Source organism: Lemur catta, chromosome 15 (genome assembly GCF_020740605.2).
Source record: "Lemur catta isolate mLemCat1 chromosome 15, mLemCat1.pri, whole genome shotgun sequence".
Lineage (NCBI taxonomy): Eukaryota > Metazoa > Chordata > Mammalia > Primates > Lemuridae > Lemur > Lemur catta.
Window position 1 is genome coordinate 45,276,100 of NC_059142.1, and position 20,679 is coordinate 45,296,778.

Genomic DNA, 20,679 nt, shown 5'->3' on the forward strand with positions numbered 1-20,679 from the left:
TTCAATTTTTATGACTTTTTCTTATGACTTTTTTAAGGAAAAATGTATTAATAAAAATTGTTTTAGCTGAAACATATGCGAGTAAGAGTATGTTACATGATACTTCATTCCTAAGTATGTCAACATGTATTTCCTAAGAACAAGGACATTATCCTACATATTCACAATGTAATGATCACACAGAAGAAATTTAATATTGATTCAATACTATTCCATACTATTATCCTATATATGGTCTATATTCAAATTTCCCCCAATTGTTCCTAAAATATCTTTTCTTGCTCCCTACATCCCCTCTTCCAAGTTAGGATCTTCTAATCAAGGAACAGGCATTCATTATATTTGGTTGTCAAATTCCTTCACTGTTCTTTAATCAAGGACAGCCCACCAGTTTTGTGTTTGCTTTTGGTGGTTGGTCTTTTGCTACATGTTTATTCTTGAAGCATTTTGGCCAATTGTTTCTTGGGGTGTCCCTCAACTTGGACTTGTCTGTTTCCACATGATTGAATCCCGGTTAAACACTGTGGCAAGGGGATCCCTGGCTGATGATGCTGCATCCTTCTCCTTGTGCCACAGTGGGAGGCGTATTACATCAGTGCATCTCATTATTAGTGATGCAACGTTTGCTTATTTGATTGTATCCACTAGATTTCTCCATGTTTGTAATTGATACATAATCTCTGCAGCAACACACTGAAACAGTGTGAATATCCTGCTCCCCAATACTTGCTTCACTCGATGGCTTTTGTACCCACTGATGACTCCTTTGAGTCAATTACTACTGCAGTGGTTGCAAAATGGTCATACAGATCTTGATACTTGGTACTGCTTTTCTAGCTCCAAATTCCAGTTTCCCAACCATGATTCAGCGCTGTCTTTGCTTACACTGCTTTTGACCAGTTCAGTTAACTGTCTTCCTAACCCTTGGTACTAACACATCAGCACAGGCAGTTCTTTTTGAATTTTTCCCAGCACCAGTGAACCAGGCCTAGACAGAAAGCAGACATTACTTTAAGCTGTCTCTATTAATAATAATGACTACTAGCAGCAGGTTCTGGCTTCTCTGAATGCAGAGGTAAACTGCATTGTGACTACACCTCTAAGACTCATAAGGCTAGCCCCCATGCCAGACAGAAATTCCTTTTGCTCATGTGTTTTTAAAATCCAGCTCTCAGATCACAAATTATACCACAAATAGCAATAGCCACATCTTAAGGAATCAAACATGATCTGTTTTCTATTGTCCTCAAAATGGTACCATTAGACACAGATCGAGCAAGGACATTGACTTTCCACTTCACGGGCCAAACTGGATAATCCTCCTTCCAAACTGCAAATGGGGGTGTTTTGTGCAGCCTTCTTTTGAACAGGTACTGACTTATTAGAGAAAATTACAGATTTTGTAGGTGGCTGGTTATAATAATCTAAGGTTAAAAACAGAACCATAAAAGTTGAAGACATCAGAGATCATTTCTAAAAATAAAGCAAAAGCTTTTTTTCTTTCTGTAATCCTCAATTAGAAGCCATTTAAGGAAAAGATAATCAGCTCTAGAGACCTGTAAATATGGATTCTACAGTTCTCACTGTCAGTCCTGCTTTCCAATTTAATTTTAGTACATTTTGAAATGTGTTAATAAATTATTTTACCCTACATCCATCCATGTTGTCCTCTTGATGTTACAAATACAAATAAAGTAGTCCCCCCTTATCTGTGGAGAGCATGTTCCAGAAACCCCAGTGGATGCCTGAAACCTCAGATAGCACTGAACCCTATATATGCTATGTTTTTTCTATCTGATCACTGGGACCATCACTAAGTGATTAATGGGCGCGTAGCATGTACCATGTGGATACACTGGACAATGGGACGATTCATGTCCCAGGAGACATGGGGTGGGATGGTGAGAGATTTCATCATGCTACTCAGAAGAGCATGTAATTTAAAACTTATGGATTGTTTATTTCAGAAATTTTCCATTTAATATTTTTGACCTACTGTTGACCACTGGTAACTGAAACCGCAGAAAACAAAACCACAGATAAGGGGACACTGCTGTATTAATTATGAAACAAACTTTGTGATGACCTTTGTAATAGCAAATTCTCAATAAATATAGCTCTCCTTAAGTGATGGAATTCCTTCTTTGTCAGCTGGTAACTTCCAGGGAAAGCTACTGGTGGTCAGGAAGAGAACTTCTCTAACATCTGTCTGAGGCAATGCAAGTTGATCCCAGTCAAAGCACTGAGATGTTTACGCAATTCATCCAAAGGAGGTAACCAGGGGAAGGAGCCAGATTTCTCTGGTCAACCTTTGTAGTTAACCAAATGAGACAGTCTATTTCCTAAAATCAAGTACAACTCAGTGATTAAAAATGACTCTTAACCAAAGAGTAAAGATAATAATAACTTGAAAGCCATGGAGAGGTCCTTGTCAGGACCTGGGGGCTCTCCATCCTGGACCACCTGGCACCTTCTCTTTTCTGTCACTCTTCTCCTTAGATAATCTCATCCATTTTCATCTCTGAATCATGACCCACACCTCTCTCTGAACTCCAGGTTTGCATATCCAGCTCCTTACCTGCCATTTCTACTGGGAAGGCTCATTGGTACCTCAAACAGATCATGTCTACAATGGTGCTCTTGAATTTCCCCTCAGAACCCACTTCTCCTCCACTGGGGAGGCCAACAGCTACAGCTGGAAAGCCCGGGGTCACCCTTGTTTTGCCCCCATCTCATGCCCCACATCAGCAGAAAGTCAGTCTGTTTCCAAAGAAGATCCATTCCTCCCCTCTTTGGCCATCTTTCTAGCCTAGCACTTGTCTTGCCTGCATCACTGTCACGGCTGCCTGCTCCCATTCTTGCCATCCTTCCACTCACTCTCCAGGGAACAGCCAGAGTAAACATTTAAAGACACAAACCACCCAAGGTAATGAGGTGTCCTAATCTGGATTCTGGAACAGAGGAAAAAGGACATTCATGGGAAAACCGGTGAAAGCTGAATAAAGCCTGCAGTTTTGACAAACGTTTCCTGGTTAGGTAGGATGTTAACACAAGGGAAAGCTGGGTAGAGGGTATATGGGGACTCTCTGCACTGTCTTTGCAATGTTAACGTAAATTTAAGATTATTCCAAAATAAAAAGTTTATCCAAAGACTCCATAAACAACGTCATGTCACTCGTTTCTTTTAAAATCCTTGCATAAGTTCCCACAGCACTAAAATCCAGACTTTTTTCTGAGGCCCCACAGGTCTTAACGTGGTCTGGCTCCCTTGGCTTTTTCAATCTCATTTCCTACCTGTCTACTTCCTCTTGCTTCCAATACTTCCGGAATATGTTAGGTTTTGCCTTCTGTATGAGTTTGCCGGGTCTGCCATAGCAAAATACTACAGATGAGATGACATAAACAACAGAATGTGATTGTCTCCCAGCTCTAGAGGCTGGAAGTCCACATCAAGGTGTGGGCAGGGCTGGTTTCTTCAGAGGCTTGTGGCACGCAGATGGCTCCTCACTGTGTCTTCACATGGCGCACCCTGTCTCTTCACACATCCAAGTTTTCTCTTCTTATAAGGACACCAGTCAGATTGGATTAGAGCCCACCCTAATGGCCTCATTTTAACGTAATGACCTCTTTAAAGGCCCTATCTCCAAACACAATCACATTCTGAAGGCTTCAACATATGAATTTGGTTGGGAAGGGCCACATCTCTGCCATAATAAGCCTCTTGCCTGGAAAGTCCTACAGATGCTGCTCTTTCCCATGTTCAAGTCTCACATGGACCTGCCATCTCTTCCAAGAGGCCTTTCCTGACCACATAGCTGCAGGCTGAGTGCCTCCATCCTGGTACTGCCTTCTCAGCACTTCTGCTGTCATTGTTCTGTTTGTTGACTTATTACCAGCCTCCTCTCTTTCTGTGAATACTGGAGGACTGAGCTGTCTCCCTCATTGCTGTATCTTCAATGCCTCTCATAATGCCTGGCACATAGCAGGTCCTCAAAACTTGCTGAACAGCTTTATTGGTTTATTGACAATTTGGACAAAGTCAGAGTCTCATTAGGAAATCATCATTAACACAGTCAGTCCCAAGGTATGACCATCACCATCACAATATTCTAATGTTTTCATTGCACATTACAGTTTAGGAAATGCTTCCATGTACAACAACCTTTATGAATCCTCCATACACTGATGGAAGCATTATTTATTCTATTTTATTAAATTAAAAAACCAAGATTCTGATTGGTTAGGGGAATTGTTTAAGGTCATAGAGCTTAAACTTCGATACTGATCTTTTTGTTTCACAGAGAACAACTCTGTGTTCTCTCATTACCGAGCAGATGAACTAGAAACTAAATATATTCCGAATACTTCTTTTAGGCAACTTCCAAGGAGAGCTCTGTGAGAGACAGAGCTTCATGTTTCCAGGAACTAAACTGGACATTCTTTCCATCTTATCAGAGGAGTTTCTTTGCCAAGGAATAATGTCCTTGGTGACATGTGGCTAATGAGAACGTACATGGTACTCTGAGGCCCTTTTGTTGTGTGGGAGGGTGCAGGCCAGGGGGTGGTTATAAACATGCCTTTTATAAACTGTTCTAGTTCCAGGAGTATGAAGAAGTGAAGACATTTGGAGAACCCGTTTTCCTAAGTGTTTATAGTTTTAAATAGCACTTAGTAATCCTTAAATCCATAGTTCTCAGCCTTGTCACCTCTTAGATTCACCTGGAGGAGCTTTAGAAATCCCAGTGCTTGAACCCCACCTCAGACAAATGAAATCTAATCATTGGGGGTGGGAGATTGCGTTTAGCGATGGCTAAAGCTTCCCAGGTGAGTTTAATTATGCAGCCACGATTGAGAACCCCTGGTCTAGATCCTCACGTGGGGTGGGGGTGGCATATCCCATGTCCCCTAAAGGAACACATCAGGTTCAGCCTGAGGGATGACTCTCTAAAACCATACACAGCCTCACCTGGAGAGTTCAGCATTCTGGAAGGGAGCGTTCTGTCCTTCACATGTTGCTTGGATTAGATCAGTCTGCACCCAGGACCAATTAATCAAAATCCCGGGGGGGGGGAGGGCCAGTGTTAAAACTTCTCAGGTGAACCCGATGTGCAGCCAAGGCTGAAAACCACTGCTTTAAAGGGTATCTGCTTTGTTTGGAAGAGGAAGTAAAGTAGCGAGGCTGCCCCCATTAACCCCACAGCACACCAGTAACCTGGCAGCAGCCGTCACACGCACAGCCTCTACTTCAGCTGAACCAGGCAGTGCTAAGCACGGACTCCCCCAGATCTAGATTTATGGCCTTGGACAAACAACAGGACCTGACCTTGGCATGGTGTCATCTTCCCTAGCGCTAATTAAGGCCTAAATAATTCTCATGAGTATGTGCATAAAATAAATGGGCCTCATTTTAAGACAAACTTCCCCATTGTGTCCTGGTTAATGTAATCACAGTTTGCAGGTTTTCATGGTCACAAATATACTGGTTTTATTTTTCACAAGGAGCAGAAGATATTTATATCTAGTTATCCTGCCACTATTTTGTTTCTTACTAAATATTGGGTCACGTAAAAAAATTTACTTATATGGTAATTGATAATAAGATAACGACATGTAGTGGATTCAACCACTAATCAATGTGATTATCACTAGCATCTTTCAATTTAATTATTGCTTCTTATCATCATCAATTTCATTAAATTTTTGGCAGGTAGAGAGGAAACAGGGTGCAGATAGCAGTATGAAGGATGGTAGCTGAATGATAAGACTCTACACTTAGAAAATGCAAAGAAATGAACTGAGCTTATTAAATATTTTGGAAGCACAGTGAGACAAGAGAAATACCCATGACTGCCTCCCACCAAAAACTCCATACTCAACTGGGACAGAAAAAGAGCACACAAGCACATGCTTTGGCTTAAGGCTCTAGTTTTGAACCCCTGGCTGGACAAAGCTATCTTTTAATAATTAAAGAATGTTTAGAGAAATACATGTTTCTCATGTTCAGATTTTGAAGCATTAACAAGAGTGAATGAAAACTCATGCCACCCTCCTTTTCTGCCTTCCCAGGACCAAACCTGAAAGCCAGATGGATGAGCAACTGCTGCTGCTGAATGTGGAAGTTGGAGGAGGCTGAATGGGCAAAGAAGGCTGGTTGAGCTGGGGCGAGGCTGTCTGATGCAGTGGCCTCAGGAGCAAAGCCCAGGGGTCTACAGAGCAGAGCCGGGCAGAGGCTGGGGGGTGAAGATCTGGGGCAAAAACACACATAGGGCGTCTTTAGTGTAACAAGATGGCACGACATGGGCTGGGGTGAGTTGGGTGCCAGGACAGACAGACAAGGAAGCATGCCAAGTCAGCATGCTGGGGAGCAGGTAGCGTGGCTACCACAGCTGGCAATGCTCCCGGAGGAAGCAGACTGTGTGCACAAGGGCTGCACAGGGTGCCCAGGGGCTCAGTGGTTTCTCTTGCAGGCCTAAGCTTCAAAGGGGCCTGGCCCCTTGGCACGGGCATGGATTCTGAATCTAAAGTGGATAACTTGACATTTTAAATTTCTAGAAGAGTAGTGAAAAGGCTAAATTCCTAGGAGAGTAGTGAAAAGAACTTAGCACCTGCCAGAAACAGGATACAAGATAATACATAATAACCACGTGAATTCCAAAGACTATTTGAACTGAGCAGGATAAACCAGAGATTACTGTGGTCCCACCACCCTATAAGGATCACAGCAAGGCCGCATGTCCTCTCTGCAGCTCTTCAGAGGGAGAGCTGTTTTGAATTAACTTATGGGGACAGAGGCATACAGGAAAAGAGAAAGCAAAGGAATTGGTTTGGAACAACTAAAAGATATTTAAAAAAATGTTTCCCTTGTATATTCAGATTGTGCCAGAAAAAGCAATTCAGGCACCTGATGGTTTTCCTTACAGTCCACAGCTATGTCAAAATGGTCAAGCCCACTTCAATATCCAGTGACCAGCAACTGTTTAAAGAAGTCCACTGAAGGAGGGGATACAGGGCAGCCAGTAAAAATCATATTGGGAAGGATACTTCACAACATGTTAAAAATAGCATACTGTACAATTCAATTTTAGAGGAATTGGTCAAAAAAATAAATTTATTAATAATTTGCAACATGAACCAAATTGCTAACAGCAGTCATCTCTGAATTGTAGGGTTGCTACTGGTTTTTCTTTTCTTTTTTGACACTTTTGTGTTTGCATTTTCCAAATTTTAATAATCATGTATGAATTTTCCAATCTGAAAAAAGTCATTATTTTGTAAGGGTTCAAGTTGTTTTTGTTTTGTTTTGTTTTGCTTTTTTTGAGACAGAGTCTCACTCTGTTGCCCAGGCTAGAGTGCCGTGGCATCAGCCTAGCTCACAGCAACCTCAGACACCTGGGTTCAAGTGATCCTCCTGCCTCAGCCTCCCAAGTATCTGGGACTACAGGCGCGTATCATCACGCCCGGCTCATTGTATGCTTTTAGCCATTTTATCCCCATTAATGATGGGAAGAAAATGAGAATAGGACCAGAATATAGTATTTTTGTTCCATTAGCCTTTCCTTTACTTACTAGTATTTTTTTTTTTTTTTTTTTTTTTTTTGAGACAGGGTCTCACTCTGTTGCCCGGGCGAGAGTGCTGTGGTGTCAGCCTAACTCACAGCAACCTTAAACTCCTGGGCTCAAGCAATCCTTCTTCCTCAGCCTCCTAAGTAGCTGGGACTACAGGCATGCGCCACCATGCCTGGCTAATTTTTTCTATATGTATTTTTAGTTGTCCATATAATTTCTTTCTATTTTTAGTAGAGATGGGGTCTCGCTCTTGCTCAGGCTGGTCTCGAACTCCTGAGGTGAAACGATCCACCCGCCTTGGCCTCCCAGAGTGCTAGGATTATAGATGTGAGCCACTGCGCCGGGCCTAAGGGTTCAAGTTTAAACACTGTGTGACTCTGTTTTAGACACTGTGGTTTCAATGCAGTTGGCCAGCAAAGAGCCTCTGATTTCAGGCCACTGACAAGAGGATGGTCCTAAACATTTTCCTTGGGGTCACCACTTCAAAGGGATGGCTGGATTTTTCTCTACTCTAGAAAATTCCAGGTACTCTGGAAGTTCAAACAAAGTACTTGGCTGAAATTTAGTAAAAGTCTAAATGCCTCATGAGGTAAGTATTTCACAAGGGCATCCCTTGATTTTTAGGTCAGATGTACGAGTTGTGCACGCGTATACTGCATATGTGAACATAAGCATAGTCCTGCTAATATGTACAGTATACATACATGTATCTGACTGGATTCGCTTTTCTAAGTAAATATTAATAGTCACTGAGAAGATACGTGCTCCATCCCATTATCAGAAACCAAATCCTGGAGTCCTAAGTGCCCCAACATCCTCTCCACTTACAGGGCCAATCATCCCAGGTCACAGAGATTTCTGCACAGAGGCCCATGGAAAGTACGTAAAAATGAGAAGAAAGAAAAGCTGGACAGCAAAATAATGACAGGGAGAAGTCTCAGGGAAATAGCCCTCAAAATCCAAAGGCCAGCACGTCTCTGAGGTCCCAGGCACAGGTCTTGCTGCTGGCCCTGGTCGCACAAGGGGCCTTGAGAAGTAGCGCGGCTGTCAGAGCCCAAGAGGCGAGCACAGTGTATAATGGGGGTGGGGTGGGTCTACTCACGCTGTCGTTGCTTCCTTTGTTGTCCTCATACTTGGTTTCTATATGAATGGAGAATTTCGGCAGAAAGGAACACTGTGGGGAAAAACCAAACTTTCATTAGCACAACATTTTTCTCCCTTCCCGTATTCAGTGTAGCGTCTGGACGCTCTCCTGGCCGTTTGGTTAGGAGCACTGTTCTGGAGCAGAAATATTAAGATACTAGCTCGATATCCAAATTCAGACAAGAAAAGCTGCCCTTGGGAACATGAACACAATTTCATCCAGAAGTTGGGCCAGAGAGAATAACCAGCCATAGCAGCAAGTCACTGAAGAGGACATTCCCAAAGGAAAATGTTCTGTGAGTCCTACCCTAAGCTTTCGACAAGCAAACCTCTGAAACAGGCCAATTCCAGTTCTGGGGAGCTGACCTTAGGGGAGCAGTAGCCACTGCTGGATTTCTGGGAACTCAGTCTTAATTTTTATATAAATACACATATAAAGTCAGGGAGGTGGTAACGGAGAACTTTACAATCACAAAGTATTGAAGTCAGACAGACCTGGCTTTTACTAGGTGACTTTGGATAAATCATTTAAGTTCTCTGAACCCCAGCAGTATTAAAACAGGAATAACAACTATTACCTAAGAGTGACATTCTGAGGATTAAATAAAATCATGTACGTAAAAACATAGTGCCGAGCACTGAGAAAACATTTAACAAACGGCAGTGATCAGTGATCAGTGAACTTGACCAGAAAAGGCAGCCCCTCTCTTTGCCCACATGAGGGAGAGAAACCCCAAATGCAAAACCACCCTCATGTCGCAGTCTCGTTGAGTCACGTTCTATGCATTCGGTCGATTTAAGGGTCAAGGAAGCTTGAGAAGAGGATTTTGATGGGTGCTGGAATGCCCACCCTCCAACTAGCACCGAGCTGCACATTGATTGAAGGCTAATAGGTAAAATGACCCAGCAACTCCACTGGGAGTTGCAGGTGTTAGATAAATGAGACTTGGCCTCTTATGATCACAGTCCCAGGAGGCTGGGTCCTGTATTTATGTATCCAACACTCACAGAGCATATACTTTCTAAACTAGGCACTGCTATAAATATGTTGAAGTTCTAACTCATTTATTCCTTGCAACAACCCCATGGGGGAGGTACTATTATTGTCATCCCTACTTTAAAGATGAGGAAATGGAGGCTCAGAGAGGTTAAGTGAATGGCCCATGATCACACAACTAGTGAGTCCTAGAGTCAAGACTGAAGCTAGGTGGCCTGGTCCCAGTGTCCATGATCTTGGCCACTACCCAGTGATTCTCAAAGTAGGGTTCTCCAGACCAGCTGCAGCAGCAGCACCCTAGAACTTGTTAGAAATGCAAATTCTTGAGTCCTACCGCAGACCAACTGAATCAGAAACTCTGGAGGTGAGGTCCAGCAATCTGTGTTTACCAAGACTTTCAGGGTATGCTGTGCACTTGAGTTGAAAAACCACCTCACTATACCATGCATGGGAAAGAAACCAACAGAGCACATCAGTTAAAATCCCATAGTCCACAAATACCCATGTTCACTGCACGTGCTCCATCTGCACAATGACCATGCTCCCCTTCCAGCCCAGCTGGGACTCCTGGTGGCATGTACATGAGAAGGCAGAGGCCTTGGACATGCCATCGATAACTCTCCTGACATCACATGCCTGTGCACAGTCGGCATTCATCAGTCTTAATCTGAGTGAAGCAATCTGAATGGTGACTAAGGAAACACGGAAACAATCAATCCCAGTAATTGCCTTTATGGAGAATGAGGCCCTGCGATTATTCATTAACATCTTCTCTGCTGTCTCCTCTCAAACCTCTGGCTCCATAACCACTGCCCTCACACCTGGGTCCAGGGAGTACCAGGGAGGGGCTGCTTGTCCCGAATCAAGACCTTGGAGGACTCAGAGCCCCACTTCAGAGCTCCAATTGACACGGGAATGTGGGGAGATGCCCTTGCCAAGAGACCTTCTTAAAAATAACAAGACTTTAGGTAAATTGATTTTGTACTTTTTACCCCATACTTCACCTGAGAGTCAATTCAATGTGTGGCAAGACAAGAAAGCCATGTAGGGCGGGCATGGGTCTGGGTGCACCAGAATAGAACCCCTCAAGGAATTTTTACCAGTTGAACCTCTAAACAACTAGCCCAACAAATGAATTTTAGCATTTGGGTATTAAACCCGTATATGAAATGCAAAACTCCCATGCAAATTAGCAGATGTTGTTATTTTTGAGTCAAGGACTGAGGTTATTTTCATGTCAGAATGATAACCCTGCCAGGAGGCTGGGCAAGCACCTGGCTTCAGCAAGGCAGGAGGAGAACGGGGACCAACAGGCCAACTCTTGGGCTGGTCAGCGTTTTCTCCTCCAGCAAGTGGGCTGGGGCTGGTAATCCCCTGGGGATGTCTGATGGCTGGTTCTCAGAGCCCTGGAGTGTGCAGGTGTCTCAAGCTAAAATCAGATTTATCTGTGGCTCCAGGGTTTTTCAGAGCTATCATTAAATCTTCCCAGTGAGATGTCCATCTTACGATAAACTTTCGCCTCTCCCATGCAGGTTAGCTTCTCTGAAAATCCAGCCCACGGATCCTAGCAGAGCCTTAACTGTTAAGCAAGGTCTTTTATTTCTCCCTGGTTGGCTCCCTGTAGGATCCCCCCTGCTGAGGTTATCTTAAACCCTTTCCCCTCTCAAGGCACCCTGCTTGGCATCACCCTTCCTCCCTCGAAGTTGATCATTTTGATTTGTTGTTGAATGGGGACATGGACCATGTGATAGAAACACCTGTAACTTCCCTTTCATTCATTGCAAATGTGCTTATTTTCTTGATGCTTCTTAAGTCTTTGTCAATCAGAGAAAGACACTGCTTTCCTTTTTACAGTTGAAAAGTAATAATAATGAAAAGAACTGAGACATTGGAGTCAGCTGACTTGGGCTCAAATCCCAGATGTATTGACTTGGGCAAATTATTTTACTCTTTCCAGCCTCAGTTTCCCCATTTATAGAACAGGGACAATTCTTCTCTACTCTGTAGGAGTGTTCAGAAGATCAGGGAGATCATACAGGTAAACCCCAGCACAGTGCCTGGCACGTAGTAGGTGCACAGTAAAAAAATATTCGTAAGCTCTTTCTGGAACTTTGTTTCATTGATTACTTTCATCTTCTCCCTGCTTACTTCCCACAGCCTAAAACTATAGTGAAAAATGTCATATCCTTAAAAAGTGAATAAGCACAAAGTTCCTTTGATTATGTTTCTTCCTCTATGTATAGTCAATCTTTCTCTCTTTGTCTTCACAATAAAACTTCTTAAAAAAGTAGTCAATGCTTGCCGTTTCTACTTTTTTGCCTCCCACTTCTCTATCAGTGCAATTTGGTACGGAGATGACTGATAATCAAAGAATTTCCAAACCAGCCTCTCTTTTCCATCAGCACCCTGGAGACCTCACTACACTGTTGGATAAGACAGAGCCACTCCTCTGTCCTGAAGAGCAGTTCCTTCTCAGCCTGTCTTCCCTCCTCTGCCCCTGCCCTGCAGGTGGTCCCTCAGATCCTGAGCTCCAGCCTCTTCTCTTCTTGATCCAAACCCTCACCCCTGGTGAACTCATCTGCTTTTGACTCTTCCATGACCATTTTTTGCAGAAGCCTCCCAAATGGACATCTCTAATCCCAACTTCTCCTCTCACATTAACAGCTGCCCACTGGCCACCCCCAACAAGAGTCCTACAGGTACACCAAATTTGAAAGGTCCATTTATTGTGTAAATTCCATAAGTTGGTGGCTTAAAACAACATCAATTTATTCTCTCACAGTTCTGGAGGCTAGAAATCTGAATCATTCCTTGCCTCTTCCAACTCCTGGTGGCCCCTGCATTTCTTGGCTTATGGCTGCATCACTCCAACCTCCACTGCCATCTTCACATCACTTCTTCTTATAAGGACATCAGTCCTTGGATTTAGGCTCCCCTAAATCTAGGTTCACTCCTCCTTCCCTCCAACACTTCTAGCTGCCACACTTTTTTTGTCCACAGTTCTCTCAGTCCCTAATTTCCTTCCTAAATCTTACTCAAAGACCATCTCAAACACCGCTTCGAAACGATTATCTCATGTGTGTGGGCAGCATCCTGTTTGTCCCTTCATCACAGCACGTATCTACTTTGCCATCACTACTATTCTCTGTCTAGGTCCCTGGAACAGTGACCAGATGGTTAACTCCAGTACTGCTGTACTCACATTCCAACAGGAGGACCCTTCCCTAACCCCACAGCCACTAGGAATGGTGCACTCAGAGTCACCCCCATTATTCAGATGTCTATGCATCTCCTTTATTTTAAGCTTGCTCAGATAATGCTTTCTGTGACTAAGGATTTTGCTTCCACAAGGAATATACCATCTAACCTAGTCATTCTCAAATACTCAGGGAGAGAAGGGAGCCCCTCATCTTCCAAAACTGGGCTTATTCAGTAGAAAAAATACAAGTTTTAGAGTGAAATAGACTTTAGTTCAAACCCCAGCTTCTTTTCCAACAAACTGTGTGACTTTGGGCAAATTCCCTAATCCCTCTGCACTTCAGTTTCCTTATCTATAAAATGGAGACGATCTCAATCTCATAGCTGTGGGGTGAGGATTAAATGAACTACTGAGTGTCCAGGGCCAGGTAGTGTCTGGCAGAAAAAGCACTGGAGAAATGTTGGTTGCTCCATTGTGCCTCTTACCATGAAACTTCCATAGGCAACGTGGGTGAGAAAACAGAGCTGGGGGCAGGCGGAGATCCTCTGCTATGAATGTGCAAGGGTGTAATGGACGTGGTGGGCTTCTAGAGAGGGGGCAACAGGAAGAACTTGATTGGTCCTTTCCAGGGTATGGGAGGTGGCTAAGCCACAGAACAGATCTGGGCTCCTCCAGCCTCACTCTGGCCCCCCGACATGCTCTGCTGCTGAGGAAATGTCACCATGTGTCCCAGACTCTGTCCTTGGCAGCTCCTTTTTCCCCTGTGGACTTCACACAGGGAAACAAGAACACTACCAGGATCTCCATGAACTTTTTTCTTTCCTAGATCTAAAGGCTTTATGCCCACTTTGTTCATGCAGCCAAATTACAAAAACCAAGACTCAAGGAAGGTAAAAAACAGCATCATAAAACAGAAGTGGGGAGCCCTGGGGCCACAGAAGATGACTCTGCTTACAGGCAGAAGGAGAGACAATAAAGCGCACCTGTCCCCGGAGCATGGGGGACATCAATGAGTCATTTCTATGAGAGAATCATAAAAAAAACTCACTTAATTATATCCAGGGTTTGTTTTGCACTCAACCCCCTAAAAATGGTAGCAATGTCATGAAGAAATCAGGGAAACCAGACAGAAGCTCTCCTATCATCTCATCTTTGATCTCCTAGCTTAAATCCTCCCAAGCCAGAAGAATCTTCCTGGTCTTACTGCCATCTGCCACCTGCCATGACCAGCTTTCTTTGTATCTAGTATCTGGACATCTTTCATTGACCTTCCAAACCCAGTGGAATCCACCAGGATGAACTTCTTACTGGAAAGTAATTATCTGGTACCTGTAAAATCTCCAGCACTGAATGTGCAGAAAAGCAATGGTTGAACATTTAAGTGTTGAACATTTAAATGCATCTGCTTGTAGCTTTTGGAAGTGATGGGGGGATCTGAAGTCGGGAAGAAGATTACCAGGAACGACAAGTAAGATGTCTGGGCCTCTGCAAGAATAATTTCCAGACACAAGCCCTCCCCGGTTCAGTGTCGGGAAATGGAAGCAGCATATGCAAAACGCACGACAGAGCTGAATTTCCAATTCACTACAGGCACGCTTTGGAAAAAAATGAAAGAGCTATTTTTGGCCCAGTGATTGATTAGGGTTGCTATGGTAATAAGAAACCACTTACAAGAAATGGAAGCAAACCAAATCTTAAAGAGAAAGGGTCAAACACATTGGGACTCTCATAGTCAGTTTCCGGGTGGTGATGAGTGGCTGCAGAGAACGGGGACCGTGGGGACGAGTCTGAGGTTCTCTAGGGCTCTGCACTTCAGAAGCATGGAGTGGGAAAACAAGAAGAATGTGCAGTGTTCACTTTGAAGATTGTCATTATTGTCATCAAAGGATACTGTACTCCCACAGCACCCAGCCTGTAGCAAAAACTGTAAGCTAAAGGGTATTAATCCTGCCCTACCAGTATATAGTGTAAAATAAGAATAATATTCTCTATAACAGCGCATTTCTAAAACCTACTGAATGATGCCTCATTTGCCGAGCTTGTTAAAAACATTCCAGGCCTCTCTCCTGATGCTTTACTTTCCATAAGTTGCTGGAATCTTGGAGCACCCCCCCACTCAAACTCAGGAGTTTATTTCTTTCCTTTTTCTTTAATAGCTTTATTCAAATACCATATAATTCACCCATCTCAAGTATACAAGTTCATGGTTCTTAGTATATTCACAGAGTTGTGCGACGATTCCCACAGTCTAATTTTAGAACATCTTCATCTCCTCAAAAAGAAGCCCCATATCCATTAGCAGTCACTTCCCTGTTCCCACCGCCCCCCAATATCACATTGTAAGCAACCACTAATCTACTTTCTGTCTCTACCATTTGTCTATTCTAGACATTTCATACAGATGGAATCATATAATATGTGGCCCTTTGTGTTTGGCTTCTTTCACTTAGTGTAGTGTTTTCAACGTTCATCCACGCATGTATCAGTACTTCATTCCACTATCTGACAGAGCAATATTCCATTGTATGGATGTAGCACATATGATTCATCCATTCATCAGTTGATGGACATTTGTTTCTACTCTTTGGCTATTACGTGTAATATTGCCATGGGTGTCCTTGTATAAGTTTTTGTCTGGACATATGTCTCCATTTCCCTTGGGTAAATACCTAGAGCAGAACGGCTGGATCATATGGTAAGTCTGTGTTTAACCTTCTGAGGAACTGCCAGATGGGTGCACCATTCCAGAGTGGCCGCGCCACTGGACATTCCCACCAGCAAGGTATGGGGGTTCCAATTTTTCCACGTACTTGACAACACTTGTTATTGCCCAGGTGTTTCTTAACCCTGGAAGGTTCTGAGATACCTAAAAGATGATCTAAGGGAAACACAGTTGATGTTCCACATGTCCAGTCAGGGACAGACAGACATGATCCCGAACTGAGGAGTAATGACAATAGTGTTCATACATACTTACTATCCATGGGCAATATCCAAATAATGGATATATATTATTTCATCTATTAACTCACTAACCCTTATACAGCTACATGAAGCTATACGATCAATATCCCCACTTACAGATGAAGAAACAAAGGCACAGAAAATTCCGGCGGTATGCTCAAAGTCACGCAACAAATACATGAGGGAGCTGGGATTCATCCCAGGTTGGCTCTGAAGTTCATGCTTGTGACCCCATCTCATGGTGTCTCTTGAGTATCAGGAAAGCACACAAGTGTTTCTAGGAGAGCAGAGGTTGAAAACACAGGCTTTGCTGTTCGGTATGTGCTGTGGCCAGTAACAGCAGAGAGAATGTGTTTGTGTGCATCTGTCGAATGACAGACATCCCTTGCTTCAAGCAAACCCAAAGTAGGAAAAACAGGAGTTACCAGAAAGGTATATTGGGGAAATAATTATTCAGTTAAGAAACTCACAGTGGCATCCCTTTAAATGCCAAAATATTCTAGTACCTTTAAAAAAATTTTACTTTTCAAAAATTGAATTTAAATATGATGGCTTAGGTTAATTTTTACTATGCAAATGCTTTTAAAATCCTGCCCAGAACTCCAGGGAAGGACATGAATTATCTGGTGTGAAAAAATATTTGTTAACCACCTTGTTGGTCCTATAAAAACTTGGAACCAACCCAAAGTCCACCAGTAGAAGGTTGGCTAAGTGTTTTATGGCAGACTGTAAAGACATTACAAAAGCAAGGTGTAAAACAGGATGACCTTGTTTACATAAAAAGAAAAAAAAAAGTAGACTAGCATATGTCCAGAAAAACATGAAGAAATAGACACCACAATGTTCTCATGGAGGAGAGTAGTGGGGATTATGGGGTCCTTTTAATTTTTTGTGACAAACATTTTTATAATGCATGGATTTAGCAATAAACATCTACTTCTTCAGTAAGCAGAAAAACTTCAAATCCAAGAAAAAAGTAAATGAATATTTCAAGGATATTCCAAAGGAATTATATTATCAAGATTTTCCAAATTCTCATGATTTTAGTCCACTTTAATTTAAAGAGGAGTATATTATAAAGAGCAGGGTGATGGTTAATTTTAGGTGTCAACTTACCTGGATTGAGGAAGACTTAGAAACCTGGTAAAGCATTATTTTGGACGTGTCTGGGAGGGTGTTTCTAGCGGAAGTTAGCATGTGAGTCTGAGTGGACTTGGTGGGGAAGATCCCCCCTCAATGTGAGTGGGCACCGTCCAATCTGCTGGCGTCCCAGAGAGAACAAAAACAGAGAAAAGGTGAGCATATTGAACTACTTGCTGGAGTTCAGACACACTCTTCCTCTCCTGTCCTTGGACAACAACTCAAGACTCCCCAGTTTTGGACTCCAGGACTTACATCAGCAGCCTCTGGGATTCTTGGACCTCCAGCCTCGGGCTGAGAGTTATACCATCAGCGTCTCTGGTTCTGAGGCCTTAGGACTTGGACTGAGCCACAATGAACCAGCATCCCAGGGTCTCGGCTTGCAGATAGCCTGTCCTGGGACTTCTCAGCCTCCATAATCTCATGAGCCAATCCACCTAGTAAATCCCTCTCACCTATCTGTGTGTCTGTCAATCTATCATCTATCTATCTATCTATCTATCACCTATCAACATCCTTACCGGCCTGTCTCTCTGGCGAGCCCTGACGAATGCAAGCTCTATTAAGTGAATGGAGGAGTTGCAGATCCAGTAGGTTTGGGAGTTGCTACTTCATGTGGTTCCCGTCTCACACACATCACACTTACTCATGGTCTTTAGAACACAGCAGGATATGAGAGGTGATAACAGTTTTATAGTTTTCAAACCACTTTGTAACTGGCATCAGAGTTCTTTCTTCGAATAAAACATCATGCAGGGACATCATGGCCACTGAGCATGTCTGTGGAATCTCCTGGACCCAGAGGAGGGCAGTTTGGAAACCACTCAGTGAGAAGACCTCTCAGCCTGGCAACTCGGCACGTATTCCTGGTCACCAGCCCAAATCCTTCCCCGTCTGAGAGCAGCACTTTACGAGGGGGCTTGGAATCAAGAACGTTCAATGGAAGTATTGAGAAGCTGGCTTGGGACTGATGAAGTATTTATAGGCTTTTAAAAGATCATTTCTTTTTAGCCTTTATCTGAAACTCAATGTGTTCCTCTCTTGCCTTCTTGTTCTGACAGCAGGCAACATGTGTTCCCTGCTATCCATGAGCCTGAGACTCTGTCTAGACTTGTCTTTCTCTCTAATGGAAGTCCCCTGAGATGACGTCGATTCTCTGGTGCTATATTCTATATTATCATATTAACTGTACTCCAAGGCCATACTGGGAATGTCAACTTGATATAGGATCATTAATAAAATTAGATTTGCAAATGTTCCCACCCTTCACCAATAGGAGACTCACATCCAGAATGTTCTGCAGTGTTAGTGAGAGCAGGCATAGAGTTTCGGGGTTTATTATCTTCCAGGACTTTGGGGCTGGAGCTACTAGAAAGTAAGTGAGAAAAGCCTCTGTTGCTGGTAAAATAGAAGAGTGAGGATGGTGAATGTTTATGCAGAGACAGTTGGTAGACACCTAGATTTAAAGTACCTTTCAACATTCTTTATTCTTCATCAGGAAAGTTTTGTCCTTCCATTTCATCAGAAATTTTGCCCCATACTTGGAAGCAAAATACAAATTTCTCTTCTGTGCACAGAAGATCTTTAATACACACATCAATTTCAAAATGGTGTAAGTCTGTGTGTCCCCCTCTACTCAGAACCTCAGTCACCACACAGGCAAAGATGCAAAGGAAATAAGGGGAGATATTTGGGCTGTCTTTGCTGTTCTGGGTTCTTAGGGCCATGTATGACTTTATACATACATAAGGTCAGTGGTAATATTAATAGTAACAGGTAGTTGGGAAAAAATTGCAAAGAAGATAGTTCCGGAAAAGTGGGAAGAGGAACTCAAGTGGAGAAAAAAAGTAGAATTTTAAAGCAAAGAGGAGAGGGAAAAAAGGAATTGCATGTCAATAACAGAGATGAGGATGAATCAGAGAGTGACTTCCCAAATATATGCTGCATAGGAAGAAAACTGTGGCCAAGCGGAATGAACGGTGGGATCTGAAAGAGAAGTGGAGGAGGGTGAGAGGAAGGGAGTGTGTGGAAGGAAGAGCACTGAAAAGCAGCCGGAAAACAGCTGCTTGTATTCTAGCCACAGCAAGGAAATGCACGTAGGCCTCTCTGCTGCTCCACGCAACATGCGCTCTGCACACAGGCTTCTGTTCATTCATTAGTTCATTCACAGATCGAGCCTCCTCTCGTCCTCTGACATGCTGAGTAACAGCAACTCGCTGGAGAAGGAAGGCCAGCAGGGAGATGGCCAAATATATGAATGGAAACATGTTTTCTGAATGGAGCATGGTTTGATACTGGTCCTTCTAAGAAAATTGAGCAGGCTGGACTTGTCAAAGCAGAAAAAAGCAGAGGATGCTTATGAATACCGATAGCCACACACAATAAAGGCAGGACGAGAATTTAAAGACACAGGCAGGCCACATCAAATCAAAAGAATTATACGTAAACAACGGAGATGGGAATGAATCAGAGTGACTTCCCCAAATATAGGCAGGCATATGGCCAGGTAGGGAACTTTCAGATGGCAAGCTTTCGCAGTTAAAAACTGTAAGAATCACCCCTCTTCACCAACTGGGCAAATTCCTCACTTAAAAAAATACTATCGGTGTTAAAATTCTGAACTGAAAAGATGGTTACATTCTTGTAGCAACACTTTTGTCTGGATAGTAAAGATATACACTACCGGGTAGAGTTCACAGTATCTTAGTGATCAGAAAGGTCAAAAGGCATCAGAGCAATTTTGTATTTACCTTATTTAATTACTGAAATGGACTATTTCAGTATGCCCATAGTTGTATGTATTTTATTTTTTCAGAAAAAAAGCTGCCCCACAAAAATCTTTCCAGTTGTATTATTCTGATCTCACCAACTTGAACAGAACACAACTCCACAGCCATTAGTAAATTGCAGAAGAGAAATCCAATTTTTTAGTACCACCAAATGGAAAATAAACAACAAAGAAGAAAAGGAGAATTTCCTAGTAAAATCTCCTATTTCATATTCCTTTAAACAGCTATTTTTCTCTGCTGATTGCCCTCTGTAAAGTCATTTTGAGTGGTGTTTAAAAATGCAAACAATTTAAAAATGTTATGCTGTGTTATGGTGGAGGAGCAGGTTTTATCTTCTGCTCTCTCCCCTCAAAATGGCTGAATTAATTTTCTCTGAAGTACAAAGAAGAGCTTGGGAACAGCTACAGCAAATGGAAATGCGATCATCTGAACAAACCAAACTGGCTGTTCTGAGGCTCCTGCTTCACCAGGCACTAATTGATTGAGTTGCTGAGATGTGGAGCCAAGTTCTGGTCCCACACAAGGGCCATGGCACATCTGTGAATAAGCTGGTTTGCAACTAGCTCATCCATACCACCAGTTGATTTTCTAAATGGAAACAAATTCAAATGCACACACTCACTGCCATCCCGATGTACTGCTGCCTTTGCTATGGGGTTGAACAGAATGGACTTTGCTTGAAATGGAACTTACAGGTTCTGTGTCAACTGATTCTAAAAATAAAACATTTGTATTACTCTTGGGCATTCTTCAAAAAACTTTGCTATTTGAGTAGTAGTAATCTTCAGACAGCATATTAGCCCACTGAAATTTAAAAGAAAATAACATTCACTGAAATAGAATTGGTCCACGGACATATTTAGTGGACACATAATGGCTCT

General features: G+C 42.8%; 1 protein-coding gene across 2 annotated transcripts in view; it reads right to left on the minus strand.

Moving 5' to 3' along the window:
* PITPNC1 (phosphatidylinositol transfer protein cytoplasmic 1) overlaps positions 1–20,679 on the minus strand; it is a 231,428-nt gene that overhangs the window by 77,513 nt on the left and 133,236 nt on the right. For both annotated transcript variants that reach the window (XM_045525869.1, XM_045525868.1), the window contains exon 5: positions 8,669–8,740. In XM_045525869.1, the coding sequence (XP_045381825.1) occupies positions 8,669–8,740 (72 nt within the window). The remainder of the gene's footprint in view (positions 1–8,668; positions 8,741–20,679) is intronic.